Source organism: Loxodonta africana, chromosome 1 (assembly GCF_030014295.1).
Source record: "Loxodonta africana isolate mLoxAfr1 chromosome 1, mLoxAfr1.hap2, whole genome shotgun sequence".
Classification (NCBI taxonomy): domain Eukaryota; kingdom Metazoa; phylum Chordata; class Mammalia; order Proboscidea; family Elephantidae; genus Loxodonta; species Loxodonta africana.
Genome location: NC_087342.1, coordinates 202,579,580 through 202,604,561, shown reverse-complemented (window position 1 = coordinate 202,604,561; position 24,982 = coordinate 202,579,580). Strand labels below are relative to the sequence as shown.

General features: G+C 37.8%; 1 protein-coding gene across 5 annotated transcripts in view; it reads left to right on the top strand.

Annotated features, from left to right (window-relative positions):
• The window catches only part of HBS1L (HBS1 like translational GTPase), a 97,406-nt gene extending 72,511 nt beyond the window's left edge, over positions 1–24,895 (top strand). For 4 of the 5 annotated variants that reach the window (XM_003404052.4, XM_064291080.1, XM_064291089.1 and 1 more), the window contains 8 exons: positions 805–922; positions 1,528–1,596; positions 7,926–8,030; positions 10,434–10,524; positions 10,932–11,040; positions 19,900–20,000; positions 22,599–22,743; positions 24,619–24,895. In XM_003404052.4, the coding sequence (XP_003404100.3) occupies positions 805–922; positions 1,528–1,596; positions 7,926–8,030; positions 10,434–10,524; positions 10,932–11,040; positions 19,900–20,000; positions 22,599–22,743; positions 24,619–24,630 (750 nt within the window). In that variant the 3' untranslated portion in view covers positions 24,631–24,895. Of the gene's footprint in view, positions 1–804; positions 923–1,527; positions 1,597–7,925; positions 8,031–10,433; positions 10,525–10,750; positions 10,857–10,931; positions 11,041–19,899; positions 20,001–22,598; positions 22,744–24,618 lie in introns of those variants that run through there. The other variant, XR_010322940.1, reaches the window with a different exon arrangement.
• The last annotated feature ends 87 nt before the right edge of the window (positions 24,896–24,982 follow it).

Genomic DNA, 24,982 nt, shown 5'->3' with positions numbered 1-24,982 from the left:
GTTTCATGTATATATTATTTTATTTGGATTACCTTATCTTGGAAGGGGAAACCCTGGTGGTGTAGTGGTTAAGAGCTATGGCTGTTAATCAAAAGGTAGGCAGTTCGAATCTATCAGGTGGTCGTTAGAAACCCTATGAGGCAGTTCTACTCTGTCCTAAAGGGTCGCTATGAGTCAGAATTGACCTGACAGCAGTGGGTAGTTTTTATCTAGAAGGAAACTCTGGTGGCGTAGGGGTTAAGTGCTATGGCTTCTAACCAAAAGGTCAGCAATTCCACCAGACACTCCTTGGAAACTCTGTGGGGCAGTTCTACTCTGTCCCATAGGGTTGCTATGAGTCGGAATTGACTGGATGGCAATGGGTTTTACGGGTTTATCTTAGAAAATTGTGTATGTTTTATAAATTGACTTGGATTAATATAAGTGAAAGGTTTTTTTTTTTTCTTTTTCCCTTTCCTTACCTATTAAGTGAGGTGGTGTATGGTCAGGAACGTCGCAGAGGAAAGTAGAAACTGGTAGAAATTTCATTGAGCAAAAACATGAAGCATGCGTGTATCACTGGTAGAAATTTCATTGAGCAAAAACATGAAGCATGCCTGTATCACTGGTTGAAAATGCTTCAGTGTTTTTGAACAAATTTGCAATGTCTCACAAAATCAAAAATTTGAAAACTAGTGTATCAGATAACTGTAGGCAGTAGTTTGTGATTTCTATCACTTTTTAAAAAGTACATCGCTGTCATTATTGACAGACTTGATGCAATTATGGTGACAGTAAACATTTTAACTCAATCTTTTTTAATAGGAGAGTGATGTAGCTTTTATACCTACAAGTGGTCTCAGTGGTGAAAATCTAATCACAAGATCTCAATCAAATGAACTCTTAAAGTGGTATAAAGGACTGTGCTTATTAGAACAAATTGGTAAGTAGTACTGCCATACTAATTTTAATGCAATATAAACGTGATATAAATTATTATTTAGAGTTCTTTATGGAAGACAGTAATTATATGAATAGGATTTGTAATCAGAAAAGCTGGGTTATTAGCCTTGAAATTGGATGTAATATTTAAATTATCTAATGTTCAGTTTTATTTATTTAATGAGGCTACTGCCTGCCCTGCTGGCACAGTGGTTAAAATGCTCAGCTGCTAACTGAAAGGTTGGCTGTTTGAATCTCCATGGGAGAATAGACCTGGTGATCTGCTTCTATAAAGAGCCTAGGAAAAGCCTAGGAAACCCTCCGGGGCAGTTCTCCTGTCCTATAGGGTAGCTGTGAGTTGGGATTGACTCAGTGGCACACAACGACAGCAGCCCTACCTGCCTACCTGATAGACTGTTGTTGAAATCAAATGAGAGAACATGTGTGAAAACATTTCATAAATTGCAGAGTACTCTATAAATAACAGTAAATTTGCTATTAGTACTTACAAAAAAAGCTGTTATTTTCTAAGAGAAGTGGAAATATAATGGAATCATGAGACGGGTCAAAAATTCCACTGTAAATTAAACCCTGCTTTTTTTCCAGATTCCTTCAAGCCTCCTCAGCGATCTATTGACAAGCCTTTTAGATTATGTGTATCGGATGTTTTCAAAGGTAAGTGCTGTCTCTGCGGTGCTACCTCAGGATGGTCCCTTCCTTTCCATTTTCTCCTTCTTTTCTTGGACTAAGTTATTATATTGTCTTCAGACTCTCCCTTCTCCATTCCAATGTAAGGATTACTCCTAAATTATTCTTAAACTTTACAGTTCTAGTCGCCTAACTCCCTTGCCGAGGAAAACCTTCATTTTACTCATCATTCCCTGTTTCGTACTCATCTTTCAGGCATAAAAAACCGTATCGTTTATGTTTCTAGCCTTGTAGTTTTTTCCCCCAATAGATTCCTTTGGTTTCCTTATTCGCTAACAAAACTGATCGTTCACTGTCTCTTAACCACATGAAGTCTTTATTTGCAGTATGTCTACCTACGTTTTGCTCGTTTCTCTGTACTTGCTCATCTCCTACCCATCTTTAACAGTCTAGGTCCAGTTGAGAAAGAGAAAGCACACAGTAGGTAAAACGGGAAGTTTAATATAAAGAATTATTAGCTATGATAAAAGAATGACTATAAAATATAAGGAAATTCTATATGGTACCCTAAGGCTGAGGGAGAATACCCAAAAAAGGACAAATCTGGAAGGGGCTCAGACTTTGTTGGAGGTGTGTTTCAGGCCATTGGGTAGAAAAGAAGTTTGCTGGTTTGGCCAGAGCTTTTCTGGAGTCTCTGGGCAAGCTGTAGGCAGCCTTCTGGAGTATAGGTGGGAAGAAAAGTGATTGATTAGCAACTGGTGATATGGAAGTGCAGTGGGAGCCTGGGCTCTGGTGAGGGCGGGAGGACTTCTGAGCATGTGGGCTGTGGAGGAACTCGCAGAAGGAGCAGCAGCGTGATGTGTGACTCAGGGCCGTAAGTGGCGGCGTGCAGAAGTCTAGATACCAATGGGGTCAGGAGGGGACTTGCAGAAGGAACACAATGTTTGATCTTTGGGCCACAGGGAGTTGTACACAGTCCATTGCAAGGCTCTGGTTTCCATGTTGAGGGGGCTGTAGGCTGAACATGCAAGGTGGAAAAGGAACTGCATTCTGGGCCCTTGGATGGGGCAACACTCTACCAGATAGATGTCTTCACACCAGCACTGCTGAGTTTGGCCACTGCTGATTCTGGCCCACCTGGAAACTGCAGGAATGCCTCTTCGTCCTGCAGTGTCCCGCCACCTCCCTCTGTTGAGAACACTTCACGTATCACACTCACTTTAAAGGAGAAATACTTACAGGGTTTATTTGTCTCAAGGCATATGTATTGAAACGGTGCATTTGGAGCACAGAAGCAATAAATTGATGACTGATGTACCATCCTTTGAGGCTTATCGCAAATTTCTTCTTTCCCCACCAGATACAAGACTACATTTTATTCATATTAACCTTTTTTAAAAAAGAAATAGTAGTACACATATAAAATAGTATTCAAAAGAGAAATGTTTAGTGCATTGATTTTTTTTTTTTTTCCTCCAAAGTGAGTAGCAATGTAACTACTGCCCATGTGAAGACATAGAATAGAGGATGGCAAGAATTCCAAATATTCTGGAATTGTCCATTTTTCCTTTAACTAATCAATTATTTTTAAGGAAATCTTAAAAATTAAGAAGAAATGTCTTTTATATTTACCCACTTATTTACCATTTTTAGTGCTCTTCGTTACTTAGCGTAGATCCAGGTTTTCGTATTGTATCATCCTCCTTTGTTTGAAGAACACCCTTTAACATTTTTGTAGCCCAGTCATCTGGTGACAAGTTCGCTCAGCTTGTTTGTATTTTGAACGATATATTTCCTCAGATAAAGATTCTGGGTTGATTTTTTTTTTCCTCTTCCAGCATTTTTTAAGATATTGCTTTCTAGCTTGTATAGTTTCTAATGAGAAGACTGTGGTATTATCTTTGCTCCTATGAACATATATGCACTTATTTCCCTGACTTTGCTTAAAATCTTCTCTGTGTCACTGGTTTTAGACATCTGATTTTGACATATCTTGGTTCGGTTTTCTTTGTGTTTATGCTGCTTGGAGTTCACTGATATCTTGGATCTACAGGCTTTAGAGTTTCAGGTTTGGAAAATTTTGGTCACTATTCAAAAAAAAAATTTTTTTTTTCTATGCCTTATCACTTTCTAAGAGTAGTGTCTAATGTTATAACTTCTAGTAAATTCTCATTTCCGACATTTTGCATCTGTGGAAGTTTAATATGGTTTTATGTATCTCCTGTTCCTTTCCTTACTATATTCAGGTTTTCCTTTAAATACTTGAACATAGTTATAATAGCTATTTCACTATTCTTGCCTGGTAATTCCATCATCTCTATCATTTCTGGGCCTCTTTCTTTTGACTGATTTTTTTTCTTCTGTTAAAAGGTCATATCTTCCTGTTTCTTGTCCTGTCTTGTAATTTTTTACTGAATTCTGGGCAGTCTAATCAAGGGTCTGGATTCTTTTTCTCTAAAGTGTGTTGTACTTTGTCTGGTAGGCAGTTAGGTTACTTGCAGTTAAATTTGATCCTTTGAGGCTTTTTAAGCTCTGTTAAGATGGGTCTATAGCAACCTTTACTCTAGGGTTGATTTACCGCCATTACTAAGGCATGGCCCTCTGGAGTCTTCATCTGAATGCCCCAAGTGATCAGTGAGGACTCATCACTCTGACTGTTGTCAGCAGAACAATGATCAGTCCTGTTAGCACTCTGAAAACCAGTAAACGCTTACCTCCCTGGTTACTCTTTGCCTGACCTTGCATGGTTTTGTGTTACACACGTGTATCTTAGTATTCAATAAATAATCAAGGGGAGCACTGTTGCTGATTTCTATAGTTCTTTTTCTCCTTCTACTCCAAAATTCTTCTCAAATTGCAATCTGGGCTCTATTTGGTATCCTCTTTTCTATGCTGTGGTCCAGAATGTTCCTCCAGACAGAAAGCCAAGCGATTGTAGGGCTCACCTTGTTTGAATCCCATCTCTCAGGGATCATTGTCCTTTGTCTGAAAACAGGTGTTCCATGTATTTCATCCAGTTTTCTAGTTGTTTAAAGCAAGTAGGTAAATTTGGTTCCTGTTACTCTACCATTGTTGGAAATGGAAGCATCTGTTTCTCCCTGTCATTCTGCTGCATTTTACTTTATACATTTTGAAATCTTGTTTTTAGCAACATACACATATATACTTCTTATCACTTCCTAGTGAATTGAACCGTTTACCGTTAGCAGTGTTTCTCTTTATCTGTAATAATACTTTTTACCTTAACCTCTACTTGAAGGTTGCCATTAATATAGTTATAGCAGCTCTCTTTTATTTCGGGGCCTACAGAAAAGCACAAAACTTATCTCTGAGTTTACTTGAGTCTTGGTCAAGGGGGAAAAAGATTGCTTTTTTAGCATAGGGAAGAGAGAAACGACATAATTGTCTTAAGTTATTTGAGAAGCTGTAAGTGGACAGGATACGGGTATTTTCTGTATTGTTTCAGAAGGAAGAGATGGGTGACCAGTGAGCAAAGTTTAGGAAAGATTTCATCTTAATATAAGGAAGCACTTTCTAATGATTAGAGACATCTTAAAGGGGAATGAGCTGCTTTTGGGAGTGGTGAATTCCGCTAACTTCAGACATACTCAAACATGATTGGATCTGACACAGTGGTTGTAGAGGCTATGAATGCTTGGGAGCATTTCTTTTAAATAGAACATTCTGCTCTTCTAATTGTTATTTCCCATAGAGTTTCTATTAAAAAAAAAAAAAAAATTCCGTGCTTCTGATTGTTATTTCCCGAAGTAGAAAAACTTGAATGTTTCCCATTTCCATCGTATGTTTATCTATACACATATCTCCTATCCTTCTTCCTGATGAACTCTTCTATATTCTTTAAAACTCAGCAGAAGTGTCACTTCTGTGACTCGTTTGACTGACACTACCCACTGTTATCAATCAGGGTCTAAACAGGAGATAAAAACTGCACAGTAATTTGGACAGGGAAAGTTTAACTTCTAAATTATTAACCATAACAGGAGATTAGAATAGTGGGGGGTTCATCAGGAGTAAGGAGAACTAGAGAATAGCATATATGGAGAATAGCTTCTACTCCTATGGTTGACATAGAATACCCAAGGAAGAAAGAGGACCTCCTTCCGTCCCTGGGGTTAAATCTAGACCTTGTCGAAGAGGGCATTGCCAGGGCTCACTGAATGGTGGAGAAATTTGCTGAGGCTGCAAAGTCATCTAAGGTGTTGCCAGGGAAAGCTGCCCACAAGGAGGTGCCACATACTGCTTGCCAACCACTGATTTGGTCACTCCTGGAGCCAGGCACTGTAAGACCCTGTGAGAGAAGCACATTGGAAGCAGGAGGAGAAACTCCTTCCTCCCCCAATGTCCCTCAGGGAGGGACTGAGAGCTTGACATTGTGTTCACTGCAAAGAAGAAATATTTGCAGGGTCCATCTCCATTGTCACATAGCAGACAATGCAGGGTGGATTTGGAATGGAAAGGCAATAAATAAATTGATAACCGTCACACTGATCCACACACATACCCTAAAGTGTCCTCTGTGCTCTCCATACCCTCCATCATTGTATTTTTCATGCAGTATTATGAATGTTTCTGTGCTGTCTGCCTATTACACTTAGATTATAAACTCCTTAAGAGTAGGTACTGCCTTTTCCATATCTATATCTGGAGGACCTAGCCCAGTGCCTGACACATAATACCCATTTAATAAATGAATAATAGATGAATGAATGAAGGTGCTTTGAAAAAAATCATGCAATGAAATTGAAATGTATTATTATTAGCTTCAAGCATTCTAGTAGAGGAAATATGGTTATGGTTTCCAAAATACCTGTTATCTACTTAAAATACAAGAGATGCATGATTTTCTTTTTGTTAACCATGCCTGCTGACTACTTTCTCACTTCCTGTTCTGTCTTCCATCTGCTTTTTGGTTTCTGCTTCTCTCAGTGTTCCCACTAAGGTTACCAAATGGCTTCTTGTTTGCCAAAGTCAGTACGCACATTTCAGTTCTCTCTTACCTGATCCTGGCATTACTTCTAATGCTGTTAGCCACACTCACCCTGAAACATTTCTGCCTTGGTTTCTGTGACCCACTTTATCCTGCTAACCTGTATCTTTCTCTGACCTCTGCATCTTCTCTGTGGGCTCCTCTTTCTCCATCCCTTAGTTGGTATTGTACTGCCTCAGCCCTCTTCTTATTCCACAGGCTCCTTTTGGACACCTGTGAGTTCATCTGCCTCCTGCATCTTAATGGTTCCCAAATCTGTATCTCCATCCCAAACCTACTCTGCTGCTCTCCAGACATATGTGTCTAACTGCTGCTGGACATTCCCATAGGAGTGTGCTCCTGAGGTACCATTCTGGGTGGTTGGTGCCTCTTAGGGTACATCTTCTCCACCTTTAGTCCTCAAAGGCACAAGGCCAGAATGAATCTTGTTCTCTCATTTCCTGTCTCACAGTTAATGGCATCGTCATTTCAGATTTCTTTCTTTTTGTCATTATCCCTCATTGACCTTATCGCTCTAAACCTCTCATTCCTTATTCCTAAATTCTTGAATTCATTCCCTTTTCATACCAGTGCATGTCCATTTCAATCAACTGTCTCTTTGTCCTAACACAGAAATACAATCATGTCTCTTTTCTGTTCACAGTCTTCACTGGCTTTCATTACTTAACTGAAGGAGGAAATTCAAACACCTAGTGTAATTTATGAGACCCCTTGATGATTCACCCCTTTCCTGTCTCTGTAGCCTCATGTCTTGCCTTTTCCCAGATTTCCATATTGTCCCGTCATGTGAGGTGCAATTGGCTCTTAGCACATACCACATTCAGTTATGACTCTGTGCCTTTGTACATGCGGTTTCCTGGCTCAGCAATGTCTTCCTCCTACACACAAGTCACCTGGCAAATTCCTGTTTCTTCTCCTTCAAAGTGTAATCATTCTTCTATCATGGATTCTTTATTCACCTTTTTCTTTGTTTCTGTTTCACGTTATAAATACGGCTTGTCTCAGTACAATGTAATTGTTTTTGTTTTTCTCTTCACTAGTGTAGACTCCTTAAGGGTAGGAACTTACAGTTTCATCTCTTTATCCTCAGTGTCTGGTACTGAGTAAGCACTCAATTAATATTTAAGAAGAATGAATCCCCACTTTTTATAATATGAATATTTTCATTTTCAATAAAATCTTAACAAGAATAGAATGTGGTATGCTGTATTTAATAGATATGTTAAAGATTAATGTCCATTGAACTACAAACATATAAATACTAGTGAACTACGTATAGCTGCTAGAGTATTAATCATCAGATAATATTTCTATATGAATCTTTATGAGATTTTGGTATGTTTTGCAGATCAAGGATCTGGATTTTGTGTAACTGGCAAAATTGAAGCTGGTTATATCCAGACTGGTGACCGACTACTAGCAATGCCTCCCAATGAAACTTGTACTGCAAAAGGTATTCCTCTACCAGACTCTTGCTTAACAAACCTTAAAGTTAAGACAGCAGATTATTTTAAGTAGTTTAGTTATTAACTCTTACTGAAATTGTAACTGACTGTCAAAATGATACTAACTGTTGAAGATAAGAATGTGAAAACATTAAACGATTTTTTTCTGATGTGACTATGTATGTGTATATGTGCATATAATATTCCAGTTGTGGCAACATTTTCTTTTTTGACACTGATTCAAGAAGTCTGGTTAGGGTTTAACCAAATGTGTAGACACCTGACAGATACATTTAAAATTGTAATGTGTAGCAGAAAATAAATCTAAACCCAGCCTGACACTGAATAGTCACTGGCAAAGCAGACTGCTACCATCTGTTGTTTGCAGTGTGTATTTCAGAATTACTACAAGTTAACAGCTTTGATCATGTTTATACCAAAAAAAATATTGTACAGGAAGATGTAAATATGCAAATAAGATGCAAATAAAGAAAAATCTAATGTTGAAAAGAGAAATTGAGCTAGGGTAAAGAACCACAGTCCCTGCTTTTGCATATAGACCTAACGTGCATCCTTTCATAATGACTGACCATCATTTCTACCTTTTAGTCATTTGTCCTTACTCATTGATTCTTCTCCGAATTCTGATTAACAGTTTATAATTTCATACTTACTTTGATCTGGCTTCTAACTAAGGCTTTGACTTCAATCTATTGAAGATCTTTTTTTATACTGTAAAATAATATTATTTGTAACAAATTTAAGCTAAAGTATGACCTATTGAGATTATTATTATTATTTTTATTTGAGTTTCAGTATTTTTCCTTCTGTTATTTTTTAATTTATAGTTTATATTCAGAGTTGTACCTGACTAGTTTATAAATTTCATTTAACATTTAGAAAAAAAAATTTTTAGGTTGAATTAATCTATTCACTTTTAAAGCAAATTTCTTGACGATAAGAAATTAATGAATATCTGCTTAGATATAGTGTAACCTAAATATAAAGGTAAATAAGGAAATGTTTGTAAGTGCAACTCTCTGCTTTTGGTCTTTTTAGGTGATCAGGGTTTACAGAGCTTTTTGAAGTATTAATTTCTTTGTTAGCAAGCTATTTCGAGAATAAGACTTTTTTTTTTCCCCTAATCAGCAGACATGAATTACACTGTGATCCCAAATTTATCAGACCTCACAGACTGGCTCCCTCATGACCTCCAAAATCACAATTCTCAGAACTCTTAAAGCTCTCCTTGAACTCTAAAAGCCTATAAACTGTCCCTTAAGAGTATGCTGCGTGGAAAAAATGAGTATTTTCAGAACAATATGGGTAGATTGTAATATACTAAAAACATGTTAATCAGGGACTGTTGCACAGTGGATGGCCTATACACTGTCTTCATCAAAAGGACTGAGTTCTAATAGAAAAAAGCTTTCTCTATAAATTTGCCCATATGTTCAGAAAATATGGGATGTCTTTTAAAAGCTTTTGAATGGAGTGACTGAGGATTGCCATTTGGAATTGCTTTCCAGGACTACCTCTAGGTAGTATAGGTAATATGCAACACCTGGAATCGTTTTAAAATAATTTTATTATCATTATTTTCTTAAAAGCATCTCTTTTCATAAGCCAGTTACCAATGTGCAGAGCTCTTTCTGGGAAGAATTCTTTTTGAGCCAAGAATAGTTGAGGGAACTGATGAAAACCCTCTGAAATACAGACTGAGCACTGTATTACTTGTAGAAGACAGTTCAAGTGGTTGTCTAATTAAAAGCAAAGCTCAAGAGAATGAAATATTACTAGGTGTCTTACCCAGCTCTATATTTTATGTCATTAAAAATAATTTAAATTGTGGCATTGTTAAGCCTGCATCCATTATTATAAGTGAAATATTTAAATAGAACCTGTTTAATGAATATAAGGACCTGGTGGTACAGTGGATAAGCTCTCAGCTGCTAACCGAAACAGTTTGAACCCACCAGCAGCTATGTGGGAGAAAGATGTGGCAGTTGGCTTCCATAAAGATTTACAGCCTTGGAAACCCGATGGAAGAGTTCTGCTCTGTCCTATAGGGTCACTGTGAGTTGGAGTCGACTTAACAACAATGGGTTTTTTTTTTTTAATGCATCTATCAGCTGAGCAAATGCATATAAAAATCTTGATTAAATAAGTAGAAACCAGCCTTTTATGGACAAATACAAGTTACTTTATGTTTAGGGTGGTGTTCTAGAAGAGCCAAGTCTAGAGGAAGTGTGTTTCCACAATGCTCACAGTTAAACTTCTCACTCTCAATCCATTCATATTGAAAATGATGAGTACTGTCTGATGAAGCACAAATCAGCCAGACTTTCTTGGTTGTTATGGTTTGACACTGAGGTGTTTCACTGTATGCTTTGGTTCTTACTCATTTCCAGGAATCACCCTGCATGATGAACCTGTTGATTGGGCAGCAGCTGGAGATCACGTTAGTCTTACGTTGGTTGGGATGGATATCATCAAAATCAAGTGAGTGTGAAAATGAGTTTAAGCAACCATTGATGTGGATATAGGACCCCAGATCACACAGCCCTTGCAATCCACTAGCTCACAGGAAAGTGTTAGTATTAATTTTGAATCTCATTTGGTCAAACATAGACACCAGTGCGTGGAAGCATAGTAATGAGAAGAATAGCAAATCTACTTAAAATTGGAATTAATATAAGTCAGCACGTGTCCTTGTCATGTTCTCTAGGTGAAATCTGCAGTGTAAAAAAATGCTGAAAGGTTCGTGGTATAAACCATGCCTTTTCTAACCCGGAAAGGAGTGTTTAGTAGAAGTCCGTAATTGTACTTTCTTGGTAAGTGGCTTCAGAGATTTTCCTTCTGGATGTAAATTTGTTCCTCATCTACCTTATTATTTATTTTCGTTACAGTGTTGGCTGCATATTTTGTGGCCCTAGAGACCCCATCAAAGCCTGCACTCGTTTCAGAGCTCGAATCCTCATCTTTAATATTGAACTCCCTATCACTAAAGGGTTTCCTGTAAGTTTCAAAAAGTTTTACTGTTACTGTTTTATCAAGTCAAAATAACTTTATCTTAAAAAATCGTAAGTTTCTTTACAAGCAGTGATGCTGTGGTTGTTTTCAAATAATATCTTATTACTCTAACCCAGAAAAACAAAATTAGAACTTGGAAATTATTACTGTTTTTTATTTGTTCCTTTATCCTGAGGAGTTTTTTAAAAGAGGCATTGGGAAGATACTTCATAATCAATAGGATACAGCCTGATGATAATAAAATGATTTCCCAGGGGAAATGGTAAATAAATGCTTTCTACTGTGTTCTAAAGGCCACTTAACTGGTCTTCTCAGATGGAGTGTTTCTGTTTTCGTTTTGTTCAATAATGCTTATGAGTAATTTTTCTGAATAATAGTATTACATTGTTAGAGAAAATTTTGGAAAACACAAAAAGAAAATAAGAATGCTATGTAAATGGAGAATCCACATTACTGTTTAGATTTCAGTGTATTTTCTTACGCACGTATTTTCTTACCACACCCCGTGGTATTTATGGGTGTGTCTGAGGCTTCTCCACACAGAGGGATCCTAATTGTGTGGAAGCAGCACACTCAGACCCTGCGCCCTGTGAGGTTGGTCTGCAGGCCATCACTGACCAGTGTCATTTTAAAATGCACGTTTTATAGGGAGAGGGAGATTGGATACTATAATGTTACTCATCCAGGAAAGATGTGACTTGTGAATAGGAAGAATTCCTTCTAGTTTTCTGTGTAATTTTTTTTCTTACGTTTGGAACCATACTCTTTATAGTTTGGTACCTTGCTCTTGTTAGTTAACAGATGAGTATTTTCCCATGAGACTTCCTTTTGTCTGATCAGCTCATACAGTGTAGACTGTGCATGACAGTAAAAACTCTTCTCAGTGGGATTAAATGCTTTGCCTTTGGAAATACAAATGGGTTATTTTGACTATTTGATGGCATCTTTGAAATAAAAATAAGACAGTAATAGTAGCATTTGACCTTTAAACTTTTTCAAGTTAGTGAGAGCATTTTAGATTTGGGAATACATTTATTTATTTAGCTCACTGAAAGTAATTTTATGCTGATATGTTTGTATTTGAAATTAAGCAATAGCCATGTACTCTGCTTATAATTCTTTGTAGCTATTTTTTATATGAATTTGGTCATATAAAAATTGTATTTGTAAGATACATTTAGGTACTTTTGTAATTACATTCCATTTCTCCTACATGCTAAAAAGGAGTAAAAAAGCCCTTAAAAAAAAATTGTTATAGTTGAAAATATTTAATTTTTAAATATTCAAAATTCATGTATAGTTAGCACAGTAACTACGAGCTAATTGCTTATGGGTAAACGGAACTCATTCTTAGAAAGCAACGTATCCTGGAGAACGCGGAGAGGTTGGTTACTGTATGTTTTTACTCATGCCACAATAATATTTGCCAGTGTAGAGGTAGAGAGGTCAAGAAGTCAGTAGTTACTTTGAATAGTAATACTGTCTTCCTGTTACTGTTTTTTTCTTAAAAGTAAACATGAATTGAAAGTTTTTCAGTGCAGCTTTATGAGATTCCACCTCAATATATCGATTCACAAATAACCGGATGAAATTTGTTTCACAAAAGGTCAAATTTTGTCATCCAATTCAATGAGCACACCCTTTGGGAAAAAACTTGATTTTTTTTTTTTTAAGCCAAGGAAAGCCTCCTAAGCAATGAAAATTTCACTATTTTGGGACTAAGCTTTAATGTGACACAAGTATATTCAAGTTTCCCATGGTTTATATGGTAAACTGTATGTTTTTAAGAGGAAGAATGGATTTAATTTTAAATTCATCTTATCTGATATTTTTTAAAATAGGTTACCTGTAGGTTTAAGGAAAATAATAATTTGACTTATGGGTAAACGGAACTAACATATTATTTAGCCCATTGTAGTTTGTAGAACACTGGATAATTCGATTCTCATAACCCCAGATCAAGCACAGAATCCTAAACATTATCTGAAACCCTTTGGACCAGTGTGTTTCAGAATTCAGGTATCTCTGGACTTTTGAAATGTAATATGACACATACAAAACCCCTAACGGAGAATGAAACAGCACACTAATCAAATTAATGTGTTTGGCGTTAATATTTCTGCCACACAATAGGTTTGTTTTTTTTTTTTTATAAATTACCTCACTTAAATTCCCATCTGGTTTTGCTGCCAAAGGGGCTGAGCAGATTTAGAAAAAAACTTTAGGCTTTCAGTCTTCAGAGATTTCAAATCCCAGCTAAGGGTTTGTGGGCCTGCATTATTATTGTCCCCATTTATAGATGAGAAGTTGGAGGCTGTTAAGAGGTTGTGACTATATGAATAGTAAGTGGTTGAGTCAGGTCTCATACTCAGCTCTTTTCGCTCTGAAAACCATTGATTTTTTTTTTCCTTCTACACGATGCTGCAGATTGCTTTGAATTACAGATGACTCTGGTTATGTACAACACGAGTTAAAAATGTAAGATATATATAATCACTTCCTATTTTTCTGCATGTAGATTTTTTTCAGTCATGTATTCAACTACTTGTTTTTTTGAGTCACTACTTGTAAGATGCTCTGGAGATAGAAAGACAAATAAAACCTGACCCAATCCCATACTGCCATAACTCAGTCTTCATCCTTCTTTGAGTTTACCCCAGAACCCCCAAAGTGTTCACAAAAGTTAGAAGGAATTTAGTTAGGGTCTCATGGCTCCTTATGAATTTGGCAAGCTGTGGAGACCAGTTCCCTAGTCACACCTAAGCTAAATGAAGGGAACCCTGTCTACTTACCTAAGTTGCCTGTTGTGAAAGAGATGTGTCTTAGATATTTTGTTGTTGTTGTTGTTAGTTACCCTCCAGTTGGTTCCCATGCACATTGACCCTGTGTACTACAGAAGGAAACACTGCCAGGTCCTGCGCCATCCCCACAGTCGTTGCTGTGTTTGAGCCCATTGTTGCAGCCATCGTGTCAGTCTATCTCATTGAAGGTCTTCCTCTTTTTCGCTGACCCTCTACTTTACAAAACATGATGTCCTTCTCCAGGGACTGATCCTTTTAACATGTCCAAAGATGTGACTCGAAGTCTTGCCATTCTTGCTTCAAGGAACGTTTTGGCTGTACTTCTTCCAAGACAGATTTATTTGTTCTTCGGGTAGTGTGTGGTATATTCAATATTCTTTGTCAACACCGTTATTCAAAGGCATCAATTCTTCTTCAGCCTTCCTTCTTCATTGTCCAGATCAGCTTTTGCATTCATATGAGGTGATTGAAAATACCATGGCTTGGGACAGGCACACCTTAGTCCTCAAAGTGACATCTTTGTTTTTGAACACTTGAAAGAAGTATTTTACAGCAGATTTGCCCAATGCAATAGGCCCCCCCTCCTTTTTTTTTTAATTTTTATTGTGCTTTAAGTGAAAGTTTACAAATCAAGCTGGACTCCCATACAAAAATTTATAAACACCTTGCTATATACTCCTAATTGCTTTCCCCTTAATGAGACAGCACACTCCTTCCTTCCACTCTCTCTTTTTATGTCCATTCGGCCAGCTTCTGACCCCCTCTACCCTCTCATCTCCCCTTCAGACAGGAGATGCCAGCATAGTCTCATGTGTCTACCTGATCCAAAAAGCTCATTCTTCACCATTATCATAGCCTATCCCATAGTCCAGTCTAATCCCTGTCTGAAGAGTTGGCTTTGGGAATGGTTCCTGTCCTGGGCCAACAGAAGGTCTGGGGGCCATGACCACCGGGGTCCTTTTAGTCTCAGTCAGACCATTAAGTCTGGTCTTTTTATGAGAATTTGGGGTCTACATCCCTGTGCTCTCCTGCTTTCTCAGGGCTTCTCTGTTGTGTTCCCTGTCAGGACAGTCATCGGTTGTAGCTGGGCACCATCTAGTTCTTCTGGTCTCAGGCTAATGTAGTCTCTGCTTTATGTGGCCCTTTCTGCCTCTTGGGCTCATAATTACCTTGTGTCTTTGGTGTTCTTCGGTCCTTTGATTTCTTGGCTGCTGCTTCCATAGGTGTTCATTGCGAATCCAAGTAAAATGAAATCTCTAGTCTTTCCTTTGTTTATTATGATGTTGCTTATTGGTCTAGTTATGAGAGTTTTTGTTTTCTTTAAGTTGAAGTGTAATCCATACTAAAGGCAATAGTTTTTGATCATCATTAGTAAGTGTTTCAAGTCCTTTTCACTTTCAGCAAGCAAGGTTGTATCATCTGCATATTGTAGGTTGTTAATGAGCCTTCCGCCAATTCTGTAGTCACGTAGTCTAACTTCTTGGATTATTTGCTCAGCATACAGATTGAATAGGCATGGTGAAAGGATACAACACTGATGCATACCTTTCCTGATTTTCAACTGTGAGTATCCCTTTATTCTGTTCTAACCACTACCTCTTGGTCTATGTACTAGTTCTGGAATTCCCATTCTTTGCAAAGTTATCCATAATTTGTTATGATCTGCACATTCGAATGCCTTCGCATAGTCAGTAAAACACAGGTAAACATCCTTCTGGTATTCTGTGCTTTCAGCCAAGATCCATCTGGCATCTGCAGTGGTACCCCTCTTCGCAAGTCCTCTTCTGAATCTGGCTTGAATTTCTGGCAGTACCTTGTTGATGTACTGCTGCAACAATTTTTTAATTATCTTCAGCAAAATTTTACTTTTGTATTATATTAATGGTATTATTGTTAAATAATTTCCACATTCTGTTGGATCATCTTTCTTTGGAATGGGCACAAATATGAATCTCTTCCAGTTGGTAGCTGTCTTCCACATTTCTCGGCACAGATGAGTGAGCGCTTTCAGTGCTGCATCTGTGTTAAAACACCTCAATTGTTTTTCTGTCAATTCCTGGATCCTTTTTTTTTTGCCAACGCCTTCAGTGTAGCTTGGACTTCTTCATTCAGTACCATTGGTTCTTGATCACGTGCTACCTCCTGAAATGCTTGAACGTTGACCAATTATTTTAGGTACTCTGACTCTGTATTCCATCTTGTTTTGATGCTTCCTTCGTCATTCAGTATTTTGCCCACGTTGTTGTTGTTGTTAGGTGCCTTTGAGTCAGTTCTGACTCATAATGACCCTGTGCGCAATAGAACAAAATAGTGCCCAGTCGTGTACCATCCTCACAATTGTTGCTATGCTTGTGCCCATTGTTGCAGCCACTGTGTCAGTCCATCTCGTTGAGAGCCATCCTCTTTCACTGACCCACTACTTTACGAAACGTTATGTCTTTCTCTAGGGACTGATTCCTCCTGATAACATATACAAAGTATGTGAGACGTAGTCTCACCATCCTTGCTTCTAAGGAGCATCCTGGTTGTACTTCTTCCAAGACAGATTTGTTCGTTCTTTTGGCGGTCCATGGTGTATTCAACATTCTTCACCAACACCACAATTCAAAGGCATCAGTTCTTCTTCAGTTTTCCTTATTCATTGTCCAGTGTTCACATGCATATGAGGCTATTGAAAACACCATGGCTTGGGTCAGGCACACCTTAATCCTCAAGGTGACATCTTTGCTCTTCAACACTTTGAAGAGGTCTTTTGCAGCAGATTTGCCCATTGCAATGCATCTTTTGTTTTCTTGACTGCTGCTTCCATGGGTCTTGATGGTGGATCCAAGTAAAATGAAATCCTTGACAACTTCAATCTTTTCTCCATTTATCATGTTGCTTATTGGTCCAATTGTGAGGATTTTTGTTTTCTTTATGTTGAGATGTAATCTATACTGAAGGCTGTGGTCTTTGATCTTCATTAGTAAGTGTTTCGAGTCCTCTTCACTTTGAGCAAGCAAGGTTGTGTCATTTGCATAACACAGGTTGCTAATGAGTCTTCCTCCAGTCCTGATGCCCTGTTCTTCTTCATACACTCCAGCTTCTCATATTATTTGCTCAGCATACAGATTGAATAGGTATGGTGAAAGGATACAGCCCTGATGCACACCTCTACTAAACCGTGCAGTGTCCCCTTGTTCTGTTTGAATGATTGCTTCTTGCTGCATGTACAGATTCCACATGAGCACGATTAAATGTTTTGGAATTCCAGTTCTCTGCCGTGTTATCCATAATTTGTTATGATCCACACAGTCGAATGTCTTAGCATAGTCAATAAAACACAGGTGAACATCTTTCTGGTATTGTCTGTTTTCAGCCAGGATCCATCTTATGTCAGAGGTGATATCCCTGGTTCCACATCCTCTTCTAAATCCGGCTCGAATTTCTGGCAGTTCCCTGTCAATATGCTGCTGCAGCTACTTTTGAATGATCCATGGCGGCTAGGTTTCAGCTGAGCTTCCAGACTAGGAAGAAGGGCCTGGCTGTCTACTTCTTAAAAGAATTAGCCAGTGAAAACCTTATGAATAGCACCATGGGTGACCCTGCTGGTATTTGAAATAGTTGTAGCAAAGCTTCCTATATCACAGCATCATGCAAGCCACCACAGTGTGACAAAGAGACACTTACTTAGACCTGCATTTGCATTACATTGGTGTTATTTGAGACCTGAATCCACCAAAGGAAGAAAAGTGGTTCTTAGCCTTTTACCGTGCTTCAGGACAATTTTTATCCTAAGATAAGAGCTGGTTGTTAATTCTTTTGGAACCATTCCAGTTCATCATAGTCAAATACTGTTAAGAAAGGAAACCAGTTTTGCCTTTGTAGAGTGATGGAGGTTCAGATGAGCCTTTAGTTTTTTTTTTTAAACGCCGTGTGACTGATTTTCTCCATGTGTTTTAGGTATCCTTCATTCCTTCATTCTTTTAGTCGTTTCACAAATATTTACTGAGTGCCAGATAAATGTCTGGCACTGGTATACATAGATATTTTTCTTACAGAATTTATAATTATATAGGATGATGGACATTTAAACTAGCAGTTAACAATAAAGTGAGATGTTATGTAGAGGGATCATTGTCCACAGAAGGAGGGTACCCATCTCAGGCTAGTGGTTCAGGCTTTTGAAGGAAGTGATTCTATATTGGGATCTGGAAGTTGAGTAGGCTGTGTAGGAGTTAGCCAACTGAAGCAGCAGGGATGGGCAGTGTGTGCTCCACAGAGGGCATAGCACATGTAAAAGTGTAAAGGTTAGAAAGCTCAGTATGTCTACAGCATAGATCGCAAGGAAGGGTGGAGAAAGATGAGGCGGGAGAGGTAAGCAGAGGTCATATGGAGACTGGTGGAAGTAAAGTTTCCAAGGTTTTAAAAAGCAAGATAATGTCATTGAATTTGTATTTTGGAAAAATCAGCCTGAAAATTAGTTTGAGGAATAAATTATATGAAGAAAAATTTATAGAGGGATAAGAGTAGTGACAGAGAGACCAGGTAGGAGACTGTATTTTAGTTCAGATGAGAGATGAGAGTACCATGGACTACTGCTGTGACAGTGGCAAAGAGGGACATAGACAGAAATAGAATTGGTAAGATGCTTCCCGAATGACTTCCTACCTTGGTATGCAGAAAGCTCCAAAGTTCAGGGTTGTGCATCCCGGTCAATCTTGCATTTTTGTTTTCCAAATATATGAACCATTTTTGCCAGAAAATTCCCAAGTAGAGGTGTCAGTGTTTCTTCAAACATAGCATAAAATGGTATTTACGAACCAATTTGATGGCTTTGGTCCTTGCTGGAGATTTGGCTTTTCTACTGTATCTAAACTATAGACATTTACACATAAAGGCTTATAGATGTCTTGAATACTTATTATTTGAACAATAGCTCTATTCTGATTTGGATTAGGATCTCTCCTCTTTTATAAGGGGAGAAGTTCCATCTGTGATTTCTACAGGCTCCTTATTAAGCTATAATGGCAGTAGCTTGAGGTTTGTAATTACAATGTATCTGAGCATAAAATTCAGCCTTGGCGCATATCGCCGTGACCACTTACTTCATCTTTCTGATAGTAAATTTCCTGAACAAAACATGGGCAATGATAGCTAATATAAAAGGTTATCAGTGAGCTGAATATTTACAGTTTGCTGGATACCACTTTAAAATCACATCATCTGATGTCCCTTGTTTTACTGATAAGGCTGGGATGTTGGGAGTAGTGGCTTGTCAAAGAACTTGCGCCAGATCACACAGCCAGAAGGTGATGAGCCGGGATTCGAACCCAGCTGTCTGACCTCAACACCTGGCTAACCTTCTTATATAACTTAAGTAATACATGTAAATCACATCACACAGTGCTTTTTTTTTTTTTCCCTTTTCTCTTTACCTTTATATTTGTAGTATTTTATTCTCTTGTTCCAACAATGAATGTATTAATTGCTATTGACTATGACATGGCCCTTCCTCCTTTGTTTTTATGATGAAACAATTCACACTTGTTGAAACATATGTCAGGCACTGTATCCAATCCTATTTAATTCTTCTCACAGCCCAGTAAGGCCTATGTATTTTACAACTGAGGAAATTTGAGGTAGAGAGTAAAGTGAAGTATTTGGGGTTCAAGCCCAGGTTCTTTTCTTACTGCTCCTTATAATATTAATCATAACAATAATTGTCCTAAATGATAAATTTTTTCTCTTAATCTTTATAAAACCCTAAGATGTTGTTTTTCTCCATCTTTTACAAAAGAAAAAATTGACAGGAAGGTTAGGTAAACCAAAGTTGACACAAAGTGGTAGTGTCGAAATTTTCCTGTCTCCCATGACCTTTATCCCTTAATAAGTTAAGTAATGTTAGCGTGGTGGGATTTAGAGGAGGCAACTAGAGACCCTGAAAGACTCCAAGCAGTATGCTGAACTGTATATAATTAATCTGCTTAAGCATAAGTGCCAAAATAAAGGGCAGGAGATGCTGTGCTAAACAGATGTTTCGTGTTACAATTTTTTGTTTTAGGTGCTGTTACACTACCAAACTGTCAGCGAGCCTGCCGTTATTAAAAGATTGATCAGCGTCTTAAGCAAAAGCACGGGTGAAGTCACAAAGAAAAAGCCTAAGTGAGTGTCGTAATGCAGAATATATCCACAAGCACTTTAAGCAGATTCCTTACAAATGAACCCATTTGTATAGTATTTCTCTTTGTGGTGTGTAAATCCATTTTTACTTGTTCCAGAAATCCTTTTTTTTTTTTTAAGGACTGGATTAAAACAAAAGTAAATATGTAATCTTCTGTTTAAATACACATGCTAATATAATTTGTTATATGTGGTGGCAGTGGTGTAAATGAAACTGTAAATATAAATTTGGATGTGCCTATCAAGCCCCTAGATACTGAAGATGTAAAAAAAAAAGGGGGGGGGTGGGGAGGGGAGAGGCATTTAAAAAACCAGTACTACATTTTTGAAGCCGAATTTGAATTATGCCTAGCCACTGCTTCCAAATTTCAGCTGGGTGCTTTCCTCAGCTTTCTGGTTACTTCCTCAATGAGAATCATTCCCTGTGCTAAGAAACCCCAGGAGGGAAGTGAGCTACATACTCTGCATTCCCTAGGTTACCCCCACCCTAAAGGCATTTTCCTTTGTGCTCAATGTCCACTCTGGACTCTTAAGCTAAGCTGATCACCTCCACTATTTTGGTCTCCTCTGATTGCCATTAATATCCAGGCCTAGGTGTGGACAGTTCCCCTTTGGATGAGACAAGATCAGGGTTTTTTTTTTTTAAGGAAATGCTTCCAGAGACACTAAATTCTCTAAACAAAAACAGAATACAAAAGGCTAGAGACGAATGTTACAAAATATAGGTTTCCTACCCTAGTTCATCTAAAGACTAATCATAGTTTGACTCGGCTGCCTCAGCTATGGGGTTTTCCTCACGTCACCCCTGTGGGGAATCCCACCCAGAAATCCCCCTTTTTAATCTTTGGTTGTTCCCCATCCTTTGCACCTGTGTAGGAGGCCCGAAGGTGGTTAGTGGGTTACTGGGTTGGCTGCCAGTGGAAGAGATGATCTTCACACTGCTCCAAACCTGTACCTGTTTCTCCTCTAGTCAGGAAGAAAGAGCTGCTTTATCTCTTTCTTAAGGATGGTTCTTTATTTTTAGCCTGAATCCTTAGCTTCTGGGATGAGTTTTTGCTATGATGTTCTGAGAAATGTGATATAGAACTACCATTTCTTGAGGACCACTATCTCCTATGCTGTCATTAATGCTTTCACCTGGCTTCCATTCTCAGCAGCCATATAAAGCAGATACTATTATTTTTCCCATTTTTCAGATGAGGAAATTGAGGCTTAGATCTCATATCATTCTCAAGGTCACAAAGCTATCAAGTAGCAGAACCAGGATTCTAACACAGTCAAGTGGTTCACATTAATTGTGTTATTATTATTTTGGCAGAAGCCAGGCCATTTTACCTAAACAATTGATTTGGAGAATTCTCAATCTGAAGTTGGCTTATTGTATCTAGTCCCAAATTTTCCCCTTCCTGCTTATGCTGTAAATTCCTGGCTCAGTGATGGTCTTATATATTCTCATGTGAGCTTTCCCTGTGACCTTGTTTGTAACTTAGTCATTTTCTCATAGTTCTCATATTTTGAACCAGCACCATTTGGCCTCTCCCCTTCCTTCCAGTTTAGGCACATAATAGACTTGATTGTGTGGAATGAAATTGAACTTTCTAGAAACTAAATTAAGGGTAGGTTGTGAGTTTTTCATGCTGTTTTTCCAAATCCAATATTTGGGACTTTTGATATGTTTATTAGAAACCTTTTTGGCATCACCTGTCTGTCCCTAAAACAGGAGTTTATAATTGCTTTTCTCTATCCTTCTAGAGAACATTTTCAAAATGTCCCTTTTTGGGTTCTACCCCCAGATACTCCTTTCAATAAGTCTGGGTGGGGCCCATGCACAAGGTTTTGTGTTTTTTTTTGTTTGCTTGTTTGTAAGAAACCCTTCATAATCTGGCCCATGCCCCATCCCCATTTCTTGTCAGCAAACATATTTTGAAAAAGCTCGTTACATGATTTTTGTCCTGAACTTGTTAAAGAACCATTGTTCCTATGGCTGTGTGTGAGAGAGAGAGAGAAAGAAACAGAGAGTTAGGAATTTAGAGTTTAGTCTTTTGGTACCTGGAGATTTTAAAAATAACTCCTAACACAAGAGTCCACCAATTAGCATTTTACTTGAGAAGACATAGGGCATTGTATTCATCTTTTAATATGCAAATAACCACTTTGTAGGATTAAACCTGTGTTTTTAAAAACATCACTTTTTTTTTTTTAAATGAAAGAACTTCTCAATTTCCTAGCAAAGAAAGATCTACAAATGAAGGAATGACCTGGAAAGCATTGGTCAGGAGGGACAGTGAGCATTTTAGGTTATAGTGGTCCTTCAAGGGATAGAGTTGTGTTCATAAGACTAATGAAAAACATATGTGAACTAGCTAATGTTTCCTCCATCCAGAATTACTCCTCTCATGTCGTTCAGCTAACCCAGGAAACTCAAAGGCATATCTTTTCATTAATTTTTTTTTCTTTTTAGTTTTTAAAAGACTATGTTGATGTGTTTATTGAATGTAAAATATTTCTTTTTCAGGTTGTTGTTATTATATTTATTTTATTCACCTCTATTGTATATCCCTTTTTTTTTTTTTTGCACAGGTTTTTGACTAAAGGCCAGAATGCATTGGTGGAGCTACAGACACAAAGACCCATTGCTCTTGAGCTATACAAAGACTTTAAAGAACTGGGGAGGTTCATGCTACGCTACAGTGGTTCTACAATAGCTGCTGGGGTAGTCACTGAGGTATTTTAAAGTAACTGATTTTGTATCCATGGTTATGATATCTTTTTTTTTTTTCCCTATCTTTTAAAGATACTACTGAGGTCCCTGGGTGGTATAAACAGTTAACGTGCTTTGCTGTTAACCAAAAGATTGGAAGTTCAGGTCCACTCAGACTCACCTTGGAAAAGGCCTGGCGATCTACTTCCAAAAACGCAGCCATTAAAAGCCCTCTGGAGCATAGTTCTGCGCTTACACACATGGGGTCCCAGTGAGCTGGAGCCGACTGTGGCAACAGGTGGTGGTTGTGGACTGAGGTTTTTATGACTTAAGAAAACACAGCTATGGCATTAGAACAGCATATTACAATGTATATTAAAAACAAAGGAATGATGGGAAGAAACTGGTCTTAAAGAGGTGAGAATACAGTTTGAAAATCTTTGTATAGTGAGGCTTTCAAACTGTATTCTCACCTCAAAGGGAATCTGTTGAAAAATAGGTCTGTAAGTATGTAATCTAAATTATGTAATTAGAAATTTAGGATTTAATGAATTAGGGGTAGAAGTTTCTTTTAGAAGAACCTTCATTAAATTTTTTTTCTTTAAATAATTGTCTCTTAGCACATTTAAAATGATTCTTTAAAAAAATTCAATTAACATACTAGTAATGTTTCAGAAAACCCAAACCCACTGCTGTCGAGTGAATTACGACTCATGGTGACCCTATAGGACAGAGTAGAACTGCCCATAGGGTTTCCAAGGCTGTAAACCTTTACTGAAGCAGACTGCCACATTTTTCTCCCATGGGTGAGCTTGTGGATTTGAACTGCCAACTTTTTGGTTAACAGCTGAGCACTTTAGCCACTGTGCCACCAGGGCTCCTAATGTTTCTATTATATAATGCAAGGTACAGTTGAATTTTGGAGAAAACAGCCTGAATGAATCCACAAAAAATCGGTAATTGCAATTTTCTGCCGTGATTAATAGGAATCTTACATTATTAAAGGGGCTTATTAGTTCGTGATTTTTTTTCATAAAACTTATTCAGTTTGTTTAATTGGATGTATACTTCGAGCACAGACTCTTAAGTTGCATCAAAATTCAATCACACGTGTATCGTGTAAAATTTTATTAAGCTTCTAAAGCACCAAGAAACTTTATGGACATCGTTTATAAAAAACACATGTGGAAACCCTGGTGGCGTAGCGGTTAAGTGCTGCGGCTGCTAACCAAAAGGTCGGCAGGTTGAATCCGCCAGGCGCTCGTTGGAAACTCTACGGGGCAGTTCTACCCTGTCCTCTAGGGTCGCTATGAGTCGGAATTGACTCGACAGCAGTGGGTTTGGTTTCTTTTTTTGGACGTGTGGAAGGCAATGTAGGGTGGAGGTGAAGAGAAAGGCCCTGGAGTTAAACTGCCCAAGTTGGTGATCTTGCTTCACCGACTGCTAGCAGCACAAGTATAAAATCTCTCCTTACATTTATTCATCTGTAAAAGTGTAATAATCGAATCTCCTTGGCATTGCCATAAGTTGGAATCGGCTGTACAGCAACTAACTATAACACCCCCCTAGAGTTGTTGTGAAATGAAATGACCCACACGAAGCACTTGGCACAGTAACTGGCACATGTAAAGCGTTCAATACATGTTAGCTAATATCTTTGCCGTCATCAGCATCACGTTTAATCTGACAAGGCATTCTTTATAAAAGTACATTCTAAAAATAAGAACATTTCTTATGGAAACTAATAGATTATATTAAACTTCAGAAATAAATGACTAGGGAACGGAGAAAGTTTCAGGGGAAAAAAGCTTCCTAATACAATAATCACTTTACTGTCATTTTTGTTTTGTTGCCGTTTTTAATGTGATTAATTATAGCAAATGTTTGTTTTCTTTACAGATAAAAGAATGATGGGTCAGAATTTCTGTCCTGTTCTCCAAATGCAGTGAAACAGCTAACCTCTCTCTGTAAAAAATCCAGTTATTCAGTTAAAGGAATTATGAGCAATTGATATTTTTTAAATGAGAGAAAAGTAAACTATAATCAGCTACAAAGAAGTATTAATAGTCATTCCTGCAAAAACTACAAGTTGCCAACTGGCAAAGAAAAGCTAATATTGCACTTTCATTTAAAAAAAAAAAAAAATTTCCTTTTGAAATTTTAGTGAATGGATTTACCTGACAGATTTATGGAAACTGTCATAAATAGGTATTAGAAGTTATTGAATCATCATGAAATGAACGCTACTTTAGCCAAACCACAA